The 13,181-nt window shown below is 35.0% G+C and overlaps 1 protein-coding gene across 2 annotated transcripts in view; it reads right to left on the bottom strand.

The window, feature by feature from the left end:
* Positions 1-7,076: 7,076 nt before the first annotated feature.
* The window catches only part of LOC136038707 (kinetochore-associated protein 1-like), a 284,373-nt gene continuing 278,268 nt past the window's right edge, over positions 7,077-13,181 (bottom strand). For both annotated transcript variants that reach the window (XM_065722029.1, XM_065722028.1), the window contains exons 36-37: positions 12,699-12,895; positions 7,077-7,232 (exon numbers count right to left, since the gene is read on the bottom strand). In XM_065722029.1, the coding sequence (XP_065578101.1) occupies positions 7,155-7,232; positions 12,699-12,895 (275 nt within the window). In that variant the 3' untranslated portion in view covers positions 7,077-7,154. The remainder of the gene's footprint in view (positions 7,233-12,698; positions 12,896-13,181) is intronic.

Raw genomic sequence — 13,181 nt, 5'->3', positions numbered from 1 at the left:
TACTATTAAAAACGTTCATAAATAAAATTAAAAATTCCAGTGCCCTTTTTTAAGTAACAAAAAAATAGAAGGCAACTAGGCCCCCTCCCCCGCCCCTTTTTTTAAAATAGTCCGATCAAAATTTTGAAAAAAGCCATTTAGCCAAAAAAGGTGAAATTAACATGTAAATTTCGTTTTGATTATTCATTCACGGTGAGAAAAATTCAAAACCTGCATTAATTCAAAAACTTTTAGAAATCCAATAAGAAAAACAAATTTTTTGACTGAAAGTAACGAGCGACATCAAAACTTGAACAGAAATTATTCCGTATATGAAAGGGGCTGTCTCCTCCTCAGCGCCTCGTTTGACTCTTTCTCACTACTCTACTTTTTAAAATAATAAAAACTTTAGCGTAAAGAGCGGATTGTTGAGGAGGGGACAGCCCCTTTTATATACGGAGTAATTTTCGTTCGTTTTAAGTTTTAATGTCGCTCCTTACTTTCAGTTTAAAAAAACTTGTTTTTTTCATTTAATACAGGAAAATACTAGCAGGCCATAGTCAACTGTATCGTAAATTATATCCCATCGAAGCAAATCGAAGCAAATTAAGGTGCCCAGCAAGAACAAACCTTGGTTCAACACCAACTGCAAAGAGGCTACCTGAGCAAAGCAAAGGGCACACAAGCGATGGCTCCTCCCAAAAACCGAAAAGGACAGACTTCATTTCATAAAATCCCATAAAGATGCAATTCACATGGGTCGATAATCACGGGTTGAGCACAAAAATAAACTTGTTACTAAGCTCCAAAATGCATCAGCAAAGAGTTGATGAAGAATCGTCTTGAAAAGGCGCGATGAAAGAGGCTTTACCAGAATCTAAAGGAGCTTCGATTCCTTCTCAATACATAAATGATGGACCTACCGTTTAAGAGCCACAGGCAAAGACCGAAGCTCTTGCCAAGTTGTTTGGCAATTGTCAAATCTATCTGACGACGGTAAAGAAGTTCCCGATTTCCCTGATCGAGCCGATATTGTCCTTGATCGTGTGAACTGTTCCACTTCTAAAGTTCTTTCGCAAATAACAGGCACAATGAGTAGCTTGGCAATGACAACTCTGGCCCCCATGATTTAGACAAGAATTGGAATGAAACTAGCAGCAGTTACCACAGACAAACTGACCATTTACCAGCCCCTCGGAGGAGGTTAAAAGGTAGTATTAGTGGCGTCTCCCAGCGCAACTTCAGTGTAATCAGAGTGGAATGTTTACATAAAATTCCAAGTAATAGAGATATATTGGTGGCATTCGTTTTTGCTGTTTTCCGGAAAATCAAAATTAGTTTTAATATTTTTTCATTCTTTTTTACCTTCCTCGCGTATAGCTTTTCTTTTTTGTTTTTCAGCTAAAAATATACAGTCCCTGTGTTTTCTCGGTTTGCTTTCGATGCTTTTTTTCACATTTGGTTTTTACTGGAATAACAAAACAACAAACAGATGATGAAACTCTTTTTTGCTTCCTTTAGTTGATTGGTTTTAAACCATTTTTCAGCATTTATTCGGCGATGCGAAATGAATGGTCATAATGAACGCATATACTCCTTGGAAAGTTGTGTTAATTTTTCATAATTTTTCGTAGTTATTTGTTGTTGTTTGTGAACGACTATTTGGTGTTGGAGGTAAAAAAGCTTTATCTTCACAACTCATGCTCAGTGGATAAAGATCCTATCTCCAGAATTCTTCACCAACCTTAAGCTAGCAGGGTGTCTTGCCAAGTCTCAAAAGCTTTAGTAGAATAGGAGCTGGCGAAGAACAATGTCGTAAGTCCTAATAACTTTTAAACCAAACAAATACAGCAAAGAATTATTTGAATATCCAAAATATTTTAACATTTTTAGCTTCCAAATACCCTAAAAAACAAGTCAAATTTGACGAAAATTGATCAATAAAATTCTGTTTTTCTGAATAGGATCGTATCTGGCTCTTATAGGTCTAATCTATGAACTTTTATGAGTAGTATATTCATCAAAGGAGTATATTATCAGTTTTATCAATTTTTGATGTATATTCATCAATTTTTGGAGTATATTCATCAATTTTTATTCATCAAAGGAGCAACAACAACGCCAAAAAATCTTTATCATATTTAAGAAAAAGGACAGAAAAAATTTCTATAGTCAATGGGCATGGGATGTATAATATTTTTTCCAAATTATTGGGGTGGGGGCAACTGCCCCCACCCTCTTGCCACCCCTGACTTTCCTTAAATAAAATTACCCCTCTGGTCCTTACTGTATTGATTTTTATTTGAATAGCTAAGACTTAGAACTGGGAGTTAGGAATTAGTTCGATTCTGCATCATTAGTAAATTCAGAGTATCGCAGCTTGAGTTATATTTTCACCAATATAGAATTTTTATAGCTTTTATTCAAGCAAACTTGGTCTAAAGCATATTTAGAGAACAAGTCACATTTTACCATACTAGCAATATGCTACGTCGAATGTTTATAATCACTCGTGATTACAGGAGGGAAACAAAAAAATGTTGCTTTATTTTCTGACAACACGAATCGATACAACCTAATTTTTCAAAATTTTTGTCTTCAATAAGCCTCTGTTGATCCTGTCTACATGCAATCTTAAAGCCGATTACGAAATACCTGTTTATAGTTTTCTAAGCAGGCCTAAGTGTCTGGAAAAAAAATCATTTGGCTCTTTTGGGGCCCCAATTTGGCTTAATATATTTTTCTACACTAGGTTCTCCTTTGCATTGCGACTCACCGCTTAAAAGTTTTATATTAATGAAAGGTAGAAAATTTTCGGTCTATTTCTACGTACTCCAACACCCTCCCTCGCCCGACAGAATTCGAGATCCCCTTTTATCACAAAAATCTTTGAAAGTTTCAAGCCAATCGAGAAAAAAGAGTTTTGGCCCCTGTTTTGGAGGGGAAACACTCCCTGGACTATATTATGTTATTATTTTTAATAGCAGAACTTGCTCAAAGATTTACAGTTTCAAATTTCAATCAGTTCAAGTGAAAACTTGCTAGCCTTTTTTGGGCCTAGTTTCCGGGAAAACCAAAATTTTGTTTTTGTCAATTGAAGCCGTTTTCTGTTTTTGAACAATCTTGTTTTCACTAATATTTTTCCAAATCTGCATAAGGAATTTCAGACATAAGTTTCAAACGAATCAAATACAGTTTTTGATTGGTTTCTAGGGGATTCATCCTTCAAGTGTAAATACTTTTTTTTGTAAATTAGAGTCCCTTCACTTCAAATATTTCCGGATGTGTAAGTTCCAGACCGTTCAGACAAAAAAAATATTTTCGTTTTTTGGGGGACCTAATATTTTTTTTCTTGTGCATTTGGGTCTTCTTATCCCAAGAACCTACGAATTTAAGGTTAAAAATGATCAGATAAACAAGTTTTGAGTCCTTTTGGGGTCCCACTTTTGGGGGAGCCGTATCCCCAAACTAACCTTTTTATACTAGGTTACTCTTTGCTTGGAGACTTCCTATAGCAACTTTCGAACTTTTCAGGTACATCAATTTGCTGGTTTATTTTTAAGACCCCTACCCCCTCATTCAAAGGAAAATGCGCTATTCCCTTAGCTAAGGTCACGGTCCATGAAAGTTTCCGGCTAATCAAAAAATTTGCCCTCTTCCAGGAGCCGTTTTTGAGGGGGCTGAAACCTCCAAACTAAATTTTTTGCAACAAAACGGTCGGCTTTATCAGTTATACTTTTAAGCTTTAAGCCTTTCATAACAAGAAGCATACTAGCACCCTTTAAAGGCCCGTTTTCCGGAAAATCAAAATTAGTTTTAATATTTTTTCATTCTTTTTTTTTAGGAATTGGAACCTCCTTAGCCCAGATACTTTAAGATCTAAGTGGCAAACCGACCGAAAGGAAACATTTTATGGCCCTGGGTTTGGGGGCCCGCTTCCCGAACCTATATTATTTGTATGCATGAGGGTTCCCTTATTTTAATAACCTATACGTGCAAGTTCCAAACCATTCAGAAAATAAAATTTTCTGGCTCTTTTTTAAGAGAAATAATGCTTGTTTCTTTCTCTCTCTCTCTCTCTCTCTCTCTCTCTCTCTCTCTCTCTCTCTCTCTCTCTCTCTCTCTCTCTCTCTCTCTCAGTCTCTTTTTTCTTGTTGATTGGGTTCTCCTGACCCAAGGACTTAAGAATATAGGTTTTAATTTGGCCCTTCTTTAGCACTATCTTTTGGGCGACCACGTACCCACGCTAATTTGTTTCATAGATGGTTCCTCTTGGCCCGCGGACTTGCAGCCGCAAGTTTGAAAGAATGATTAAGGACTACAACTTTTTGACCATTTCCGGGCCCCATAACATCCCCTCCAAACAACAATATATGGTCTCTTTAGACCAGGCAATGATCCTTGAAAATTTCAAGCCAATCAAAAAAATTGGCCCTTTTTGGGATACAGTTTTGAAAGAAACCCTGCCTCCAAACTAACTTTTTTCGATAAAGTTATGGTACATTTGGCCGGAACTTTCGATTTCAAGTTTCACACAATTCAGAACAAAAGCTTAGCGACCCATTTTAGGACCCATCTTTTAATAAACCAGTGTCTATTTTTAACTTTATCTGGTACAATTTTTGGGACCCGCGTCTCCAATCTAAGTTACTCTTTTTGTGCATACAGTTCCCCTTGTCTTAGAAACTGGCAATGCAAGTTTCATGCCCTTTAGAGAGGACAAAAGTATTTTAACACTTTTTTGGGAGAACCGATACTTTTTCTCCTATTTTTCTTGTAGAATGGGGCCCCCTTCACCCAACAGCCTATGAACGTAAGTTTTGAACTAATTAGACAAAAAAGACTTTGGCGCTTTTGTACCTTATTTTTGACAGGACCATACCTCCAAATTAATTTTGTTTTTTTACATGATTTTCTTTTTAGCAAAGAGACTTTCACCTAAGCTTCAAACTTATCAGGGAAAAGAAGTGTTTTGGACTGCTTCAGGCCCCACCCATATCCTTCACTTTTTAAAAGAAATTTTTGAACCCCTTTCCTAAGGCAACAATTCTTGAAATTTTCAAACCAATCAGAAAAAAAAATTTGACGAAAACAATTCTTAGGCCTTATTCCTGCACCATTTTCACTAGAATCATAATCTCTTTTGAACTTTTACTTGCGCATTGGGGTCCACATTCCCCAAGGACTTAAGCATAAAAGTCTTAAGCCAAACGAAAAATGGTCCTTTTTCTCATCCCATTATTAAGAAGGGAAGACATGCCCCAAAGTAAAATCGTGCTTATACATGAGGTCCCCTTCACTCAGGGACCTACAGTTTTAAATTTCAAGCCATTAAAATAAGAAAAAAAAAAGAAAAAAGAGACCTTTTGTCAGCTCTCATTTTCAGGGAAAACGGTATTTTATTTCTATTTCTCCTTCGGCCTTTGGGTCTCCTTTGTTCAAGGATTTAAGAATATAAGTTTCAACCCGATTACAAAGAATATTTTTTGGTCCCATTTTTGAAGGCATATGCCCCCCAAACAATTTCTATTTTTACACTAGTTTCCCCGCGGCATAAGAATTTAGGGCTGGAAGTTTCAAACTGATCAGGGACGACAATTTTTTTTTACCCGTTGTTGGCCTCCTAACATCCTCATGGCCCAGAGAATAATACTTGAAAGTTTCGAGTCAATCGCGCACTCAATATAAAGTTCACTTGCTTTTCCACGTAAAAACCCACTTGAAAACAATTAGCAAACTTGCATTACTTATGGCCCCCGTTCCAGGGGCTGTGAGGTCATGTCTTCTCTGGAGGCTTATTTATTTGACCTCTTAACTACTCTGACTATCTAAAAATTTTGATCGGATGTTTTTGGGAGAGGGGATTATAGAGTAAACCCATAGCAAAAAAAACGCGCATATGAGGGGCTGGTCGCCTTCCAATTACATTCAACTATTAAAAAGAGCACTACAACTTTCAATTTTCAATTGACCACCCCCCCCCCTCCAAGTTCCTAAGACCACCTTTTCCGTATGAAGTGGCCGGAAAAAAAACAAACGAATAATATATTAGAGGCACTTGGCTCTTTAGTAAAGCATCATTAGAGGGCTTCCTCTTATTTCGCAGTAACCAACTCATCCTTGTTAAAACTTTGTTTATTTGAAACACGGAAAAACTTTCCAAACAATAGTATCCTGGGAAATGATGTATTTGTACAGAATTGTCTTTAAACACTAGGTGATTAGGAGAATGATGGCGAAAAGGCGAGAAAGATATGAAAAGATTCATTTAGAAAACTTCGTCCGGGGTTAGAACGTTGTTTTCAAGCGGTAGCACCCAGTCAGCATTTTAAAAGAAATATATATCAAAAGTTAAAATAAAACTTCAGAGCTCTATAATTTTAGCATCACTTTGTTTGGTTTTTTACTTATTCTAACGATTTTATTTTATTCCCTATCCGTGAATAAAAGCTATACATCTGTTCATCAATACTAAGTTAGTTGATTGACACAGGCTTATTATGTCAATTCGCGGCCTGAGAATAAAATTGGCCTACGGCTCAAAAACTCATTCTGAGATAAACACGATTAAAGATTTTGACCCTTTCTATTTCCATATTATAAAGAAGCCTGAAAAACAAAAAAGAAATTTTACATATCTACATGACAAGCTAATATGGAGCGTAAAAAAATTGTTTGTTCTTAAGAAACATGAGGAAAAAAACAATTAAGTCGCAGGATACTATAAAATAAAGATTTTAGTCAATACAAAAAAAAACCTGAAAAGAAAAGAGAACATGAAAGATAAAGAGAAAATTTTTAGAGAACATGACTTATAAACCATCAAGTTTGTTGCTAATTTCTGTTTCTTGTTGCTTGAATTCTTTGTTGCTAAGCAACAGAGGGTCACACCGAGTCCCTAAATAGAAAATCAGAAAGAACAGACAACTTTATGTTAGATGGCAATCGTATCTCTAGAATCTTGGTTTTAACAGAATACGACAATTTGGCTCTCATGTCTCGTAGGGCTAATCTGAACTGTTGCCAGTTGTTATTACCTTAAAAATTAAATAGTTTTGGGTGGTAAGTAGCATTTCCATTACAGTGTCACATAAAAATGAGGGTAGTTATTTATATTTATCAGAACTTAATCAATTAACAAATGAATCTACTTCAAATGTGAAATAAAGGAAGCACTAAAGTGGCAATCCAAGGTTAGAGTACATGTTTCTCTTTTCTTCTAAATATATTTCATCTCGAACAAGTCCTAGCTCCTGAAAAAGAAATACAAATCAGCAAAACTAGAGAAAAAGAGATTTCTTAGTTAAAAAAACACGGGTAAAAATCAAGAAAAGAAAAAGGGTGGACAGTAGGTTAGGGAATGGCAACAGCATCTATCTAAGCTTTTCTTAATGACTGTAAATAACAATCTCTTCAGCAAATTGTTTGAAAAAATCACTAAATTTAGAAATATACGATTATACCGTCATAAAAAAAAATCAAATTTTAAGTAACTGAAGAAATATATTGGAAAATTTACTCACTAATATCGACTAGGGGGTCAATCACATGATATTTGTGGTCATAACACTCATGCGCCATTATGAAAACGTTCAACTTTTAGTTTCATTATATATATATATATATATATATATATATATATATATATATATATATATATATATATATATATATATATATATATATATATATATATATATATATATATATATATATATATATATATATATACTCTATTCTAAAAAAGAGTCGATCATTCACCTTCACCCCACCCCAGCGCATACCTCCCTCAGCTCCAAGTAAAAACAAATCCTCGCCTCATATAGCTGCTTCTGGCTTCATGGAATAGAAAATTATTTCTTAAGTTTAGTCATGTGCTTTGATACAAGTTCTCAGAATAGATGTTGCGACACTATACCCAATAAATTTTGTTACATTTTTAGGCGTTTTATAATAAAATTACACTGCAGACATTTATCACAAGAGGTGAAAATAGCTTATTTTCTGTATTTCGGGTGTAAAGTTGGTTACCAAGATAAAAGTTAGGCCCCTCACGTGTGCTGTGTGTGGCTTCAACGCGCCGAAGCCTTAGCCGGAAATTTTAAGCGCCGAATTATTTTATGAGATTATTGAGAGGCAAATATAATACAAAATCTACTATCTAACGATACATGTACAAATTTTGGATTCTCTCAAAACGTTTTTGAATCTACTCGTCAACTATGGACTTTAGATTATCACTCACTTTTCTCTGTCCTCTTTGCTGAAATGTAATATTATCTAATTTAAATGATTTTCGACTAGCCATAATATTCCTCAAATACATCATTTATAAATGTTTTATCATATGCAAAAATACAGCTACTCTACAAAGGCCTGAAAGCAAGGTGGTAAAATTTTATATGTAACAACACCCCCCTCCCCCCCTCTTCCACCCAATTTTTTTATACATATGTATATGGAAACATGTACAAAGTGGGAGAACTAAACTTATATACAAATTCATTGTCTTCCTAACAGCCTTCTCGAAAAAATAAAATTTAAATTTGTAATGAATTCCTTAAAAGATTTTGTGATTTAGATGAGGTTCTCGATTCTGATGATCAGTTACTCATTATTCAGGCTGCTGATGATCTGCCTCCTATGTTATCAAGATGTGAACAATGCAAGTCCCTAGAACGGGGTTTAAACACAAGATGGAATGCAACATATAGTATGATGTAAAGTATCTTTCAATACAAAGGCCCTCTGGCAAGTGTTTTGTGTAAAATTGGGAAACCTGACCATATTCTAGATGATGAGGAATATGAACTGATGCGTGGCCTTTGTTCTCTACTACCAAATTTTTCACTACAGTTGAGGCTACTGAGGGATAATTCCTTCCCACCCTAAATATTGCTCTGCTGTGTCGGCCTCCTAAAAAGTCACTTTAAGGAGCAGCCTAATGATAGTAGCTATATTTTGCTTTTGAAAGAAAAAGGGAAAACAAGTTTGACTTTGGCTTCCAAAGGGATGATCTCATGGTGACATCAACGCTTTTGGACTTCGAAATATTCAAGATAAATGAAATTGATGATGATCTAAACCTTCTTGGTGGTTCACTGACAAGAAGGGAATTTTGTTCAAAATGATTAGCCTCTAGTGCTGGCAGCTGACATAAGGTGCTTTATCAAATCTCCTGTGAACCGAATTTGTCTAATCAACAATCCAGGTCCCTCTAATTAAAATTGTGGTGAGCGTTTTAGTGCAGTAAGAAATTCTTTTGTACGAAGAGGAGAGGGCCCTCGAAAAGCCTCAAGGGGTGGCTGTAATCTCTGGTGCTGTCAGTGGATCAAGTACCCAATCAGTTGTATAAATATGGCTAGTGGGTTTTTTCAGAAGGGCAGCAATTCTAAACATCCTCATGATCATGCATAAAAAACAAGACTGCTCGATCAAATATTGTTTCAGAATAACAAAGCAGAACAGGATGGAAATGATTATGTGATTAAGCGTCGAGTAGTTATACATCCGGGCTTGTCAACTCATGTCAGAAGATCAGAACCTGGCCTAGTAGATGGAATCAATCCAACCACTGCCTTCTGGAAAAGATACTTTACTCAGCTGCCATGGATTGCAGCTTTGGCAAGAAAAGTTCTATCGTTGCCGCCAACAAGTGCCGCAGCAGAAAGAGTTTTCAGGGGTGTAGGAATAATTGTTGATGCTAGGCTCTATGTTCTATACTGCTAAGTTCTATGTTGGCAAATTAAAACTTAGTTCAATTTCAATTCTGAAATTTAAAGCCAAAACTAAAAATCTAATAATATCTAATATTTTTCTTTATAAGATGTTGCCTCTTTTTTTATATATAAAAGTTTTTCTTTACAAAATGTTACTTCTTTTTCTTCTAACATCAGGGAATGATCTGGTCTTAAAGAGCGACATGCTAAGTTTTCTGAAAATTGGTTATGTAAGAAAAAAAAAATCACATATTAAATCCTATACGCTAAAGTAGAACTTAGATCTTTTTATATGCTTACCCACCATGTTCAAGTACACCCGCAACCACATTAGCTTAATTGCTGAGATGGAAAGGAGAATAAATAAGCTCTTTCAGTCTCAAATGAGTTGGTTGAAACGTTTAATTTTAAAACTTATATTAAATCACCCTTAAGTGACAGGATTCAATCTTGAAGCAATGAGAAATAATAGCTTCTGTAGCTTAGAGAGTGATGGGTTGAGGGGAAGGGTAGTCAAAGAAGTGGAATGTAGTTTGCAAGACCAGGCAATTCAGACATAAAATGAGATATACACTTCAGATTCCATCGAGATTTCACAAATTAGCCATGGATTTATGGTGCAAGTAAATTTGTTTACTCTAATTCAAGGTTTAGATCTTAATTTAAATTAAATTTTAAATTACCCATTTTATCGGATTAATCCAAATATCAGACAATTTCAGGTCTTGCTATCGATCATTTGGGTTTAAAAATGTTTATTAGAAGTTAAGTTTGATATCTCGTTCTTATTTTGTCCGATGTTCGGTCATGGTAATGAAGCTAAAAAGGAATTATGGACTAAATTCCAATAAAAGCTGATATCGATTTAGTTTTCAAAACTTTTTAAAAGTAGCCAAAAATACTGTAAAACTAGAACAAATGGCGAAAAATTGACGGCGCGCCACCGCTGCTGAATTTTATTTCAGCGTAGCTACGGGATCTATTTGTAAATTGTAATATGGCTCCGCCGCTGCTGAATTTTAATATGGCGTAGCTAGGGCATCGATGTGTAAGTTGTAATATGGCTCTTGTTCAGTGGATGAAAGGTATCATAAGTTCTATGCCATTTGCTATCCATGTAGTGTAGTGGGAACCTTCAAGTCATTTTAATGACTTTTACTTCTGTCTAAAGAACAGAGAAGGATATTCGGAAAAGAAAATATAATATCCTGACATACCATCTGCACTTTGAAATGTTCTTCATGGTGAATGCTTATCTCCACCATCTCCACAATTGAATTGAAAAGATATTGAAATTCAAGAGGTGAGTTACACTGATGACGCATACAAAACCGATATAGCAGAAGATAAGTTTGACCCTAACTTTAGACCTGGGAATTCGAGTAAACTCCATTTTATTCTTCAATCTGAAGTCAATGATTTGGTGCGGGATCTGGGCCTGTCAAAACACTATGCTGAACTTCTCGGTTGGCAGGCGGAACAAGTGTTGCATATTTTCAAACAAAAAATATGTTTTATTCAGATTTTTACAGAATTGAAGGTTTGGTTTATGTTTTTTCTGATATAAATCGATTAACGATGGATCTACATATAAATCGATTAACGAAATAAATCGATATAAATCGATTAAATCGGATCTACATATTGAGCATGAACCATCAGAATCGCACCTTTTTATATATTCTTCCAAATATAGGTTTAAAGCTGTATTGGTTTACAATAGGAACACGAAACCTTCTATACTAGTTGCTTAATCCGCTTTGAGAAAATAAACTTATACAAATATGGTAGCAATTCTAAATTTAATTATATAAAAGAAACTAAATTGGCAAATTTATGGTGATTTAAAGGTCATAGTCATAGTAACGGTCTTCAAGGTGGTTGATAATATTTTGTTGCTTTTTCATTGTTGAGAGATAATCGTGCAAAGCAAAATCATTGAAAAAAAAAAATAAAGGCCAAACAGAACATCTTTTCAGTCTGAAACTAGCAATATTAAGTAAGGTCAACTTATTGAATCGGAAAAAGTTCTTCCTCGTCGACTTCACATTAAGTTAGGACTTGTAAAATATTTTTTGAAGGTTATGGACAAAGAAGAGGGGGGGGGGGATTTAAATATTTTACAAGTCTTGTTCCGCAATCAAGTGAAGTTATGCTTAAAGAAGGCATTTTATTGGACCTCAAATCAGAAAAATGATTTACGACTCAAATCAAAAGTTAAATCAATAGGAAGTGGCAGCTTAGAAATCATTTATAAAGTGGTAAATGGTTATTTAGGAAACAAAAAGGATAAAAATTATAAAATCTTCATAGAAGAGCTTCTGAGGTCCTATCAAGCCATGGTGTGTCGAATATCACTCAAAAAATACCCTTTTTCAGTTGCACTTGGATTTTTTTTTCTCCGCAAAATTTCGAAATGGTTGGTGATAAACAAGAGTAAAAGTTCCATCAGAACATTAGGACTCTAGAAACTCCATATCAAAGTTATTGGGACCTAACAATGTTGGGTGACTACTCCTGATGTCTCAAGAAGAGGGTTTTAGGTCCTATAAAAGAATAAAATAATTGAATTCTATCGTGTCTACATAAATGTTTAATGTTTTGATCTTCCATTTTGTTTAAAACATGTATATCATCTCGAACACTTTGGGATCCCATTATAACTTAATGAAATTAATAAAATTAACAAATACGCTTAAAATACTGCTTAATTCCTTCAATAAGGTAAGATATTTATAAAAAAAAACTGTAGGCGGTGCAGCTTTAATACTGTCATTTTTAAAATCTAAACTGCAAACTTAGTTTAAGACAGCTAATTCCATTTCTGTTACAAAAAAAAAGGAAAATTCGTCGACTAATAGTTAACAGGGATTATATACTTATTAGTCTTAATAGTAATTATATACAATAATTAAATCCAATTCAAATCAAAAACTAAACTGCCGTACCTTGAACGTTACGACCTCTCCAAAAAAAAAATTAAGAAACTTATTATATTACTTGTAAAGCTTGACTGCGAACGTCTTCGGGGGCATATGGAAGAAGGACTAGGGCTAATGCTGGCTCAGGGCAGAAAAGTGCCAGTTGGATCAGCTCATTGAAGTTGATTTTTTCCAAATCCGGACATTGCAGGATCAGCCCCAAACGGTTGGCAATTTTAAATTCTTCTTCTTCATTCCAGTTGCTACTGAGGTTAGCTGAAATGGATAAGCATATTAATCTACTTTTCGTGTAAAAGCAGCCATGACGCTAGATGAATTCTGGCCGATAGATGGTAGCTCCGATCCTATTCTTAATATATGAATAGGCAGTTGAGTTTTTTTTTTGGGGGGGGATTTGGATCCCACATTTAAAAGATTAAAAATAGAACAAATTTTTGGCTCCCAATTTGGACTTGTTCTCCGCCTTGAAGAAATACCTGAAGCCTTGTGCTTCCTAGATCCCACCCCTTCCAATTTGGAAGCTTCCTTTTAGAGAGGTATT

This window comes from Artemia franciscana, chromosome 18 (assembly GCF_032884065.1).
Source record: "Artemia franciscana chromosome 18, ASM3288406v1, whole genome shotgun sequence".
Lineage (NCBI taxonomy): Eukaryota > Metazoa > Arthropoda > Branchiopoda > Anostraca > Artemiidae > Artemia > Artemia franciscana.
The sequence above is the reverse complement of the archived record's forward strand: the minus strand, read 5'-3'. Positions and strand labels throughout refer to the sequence as shown.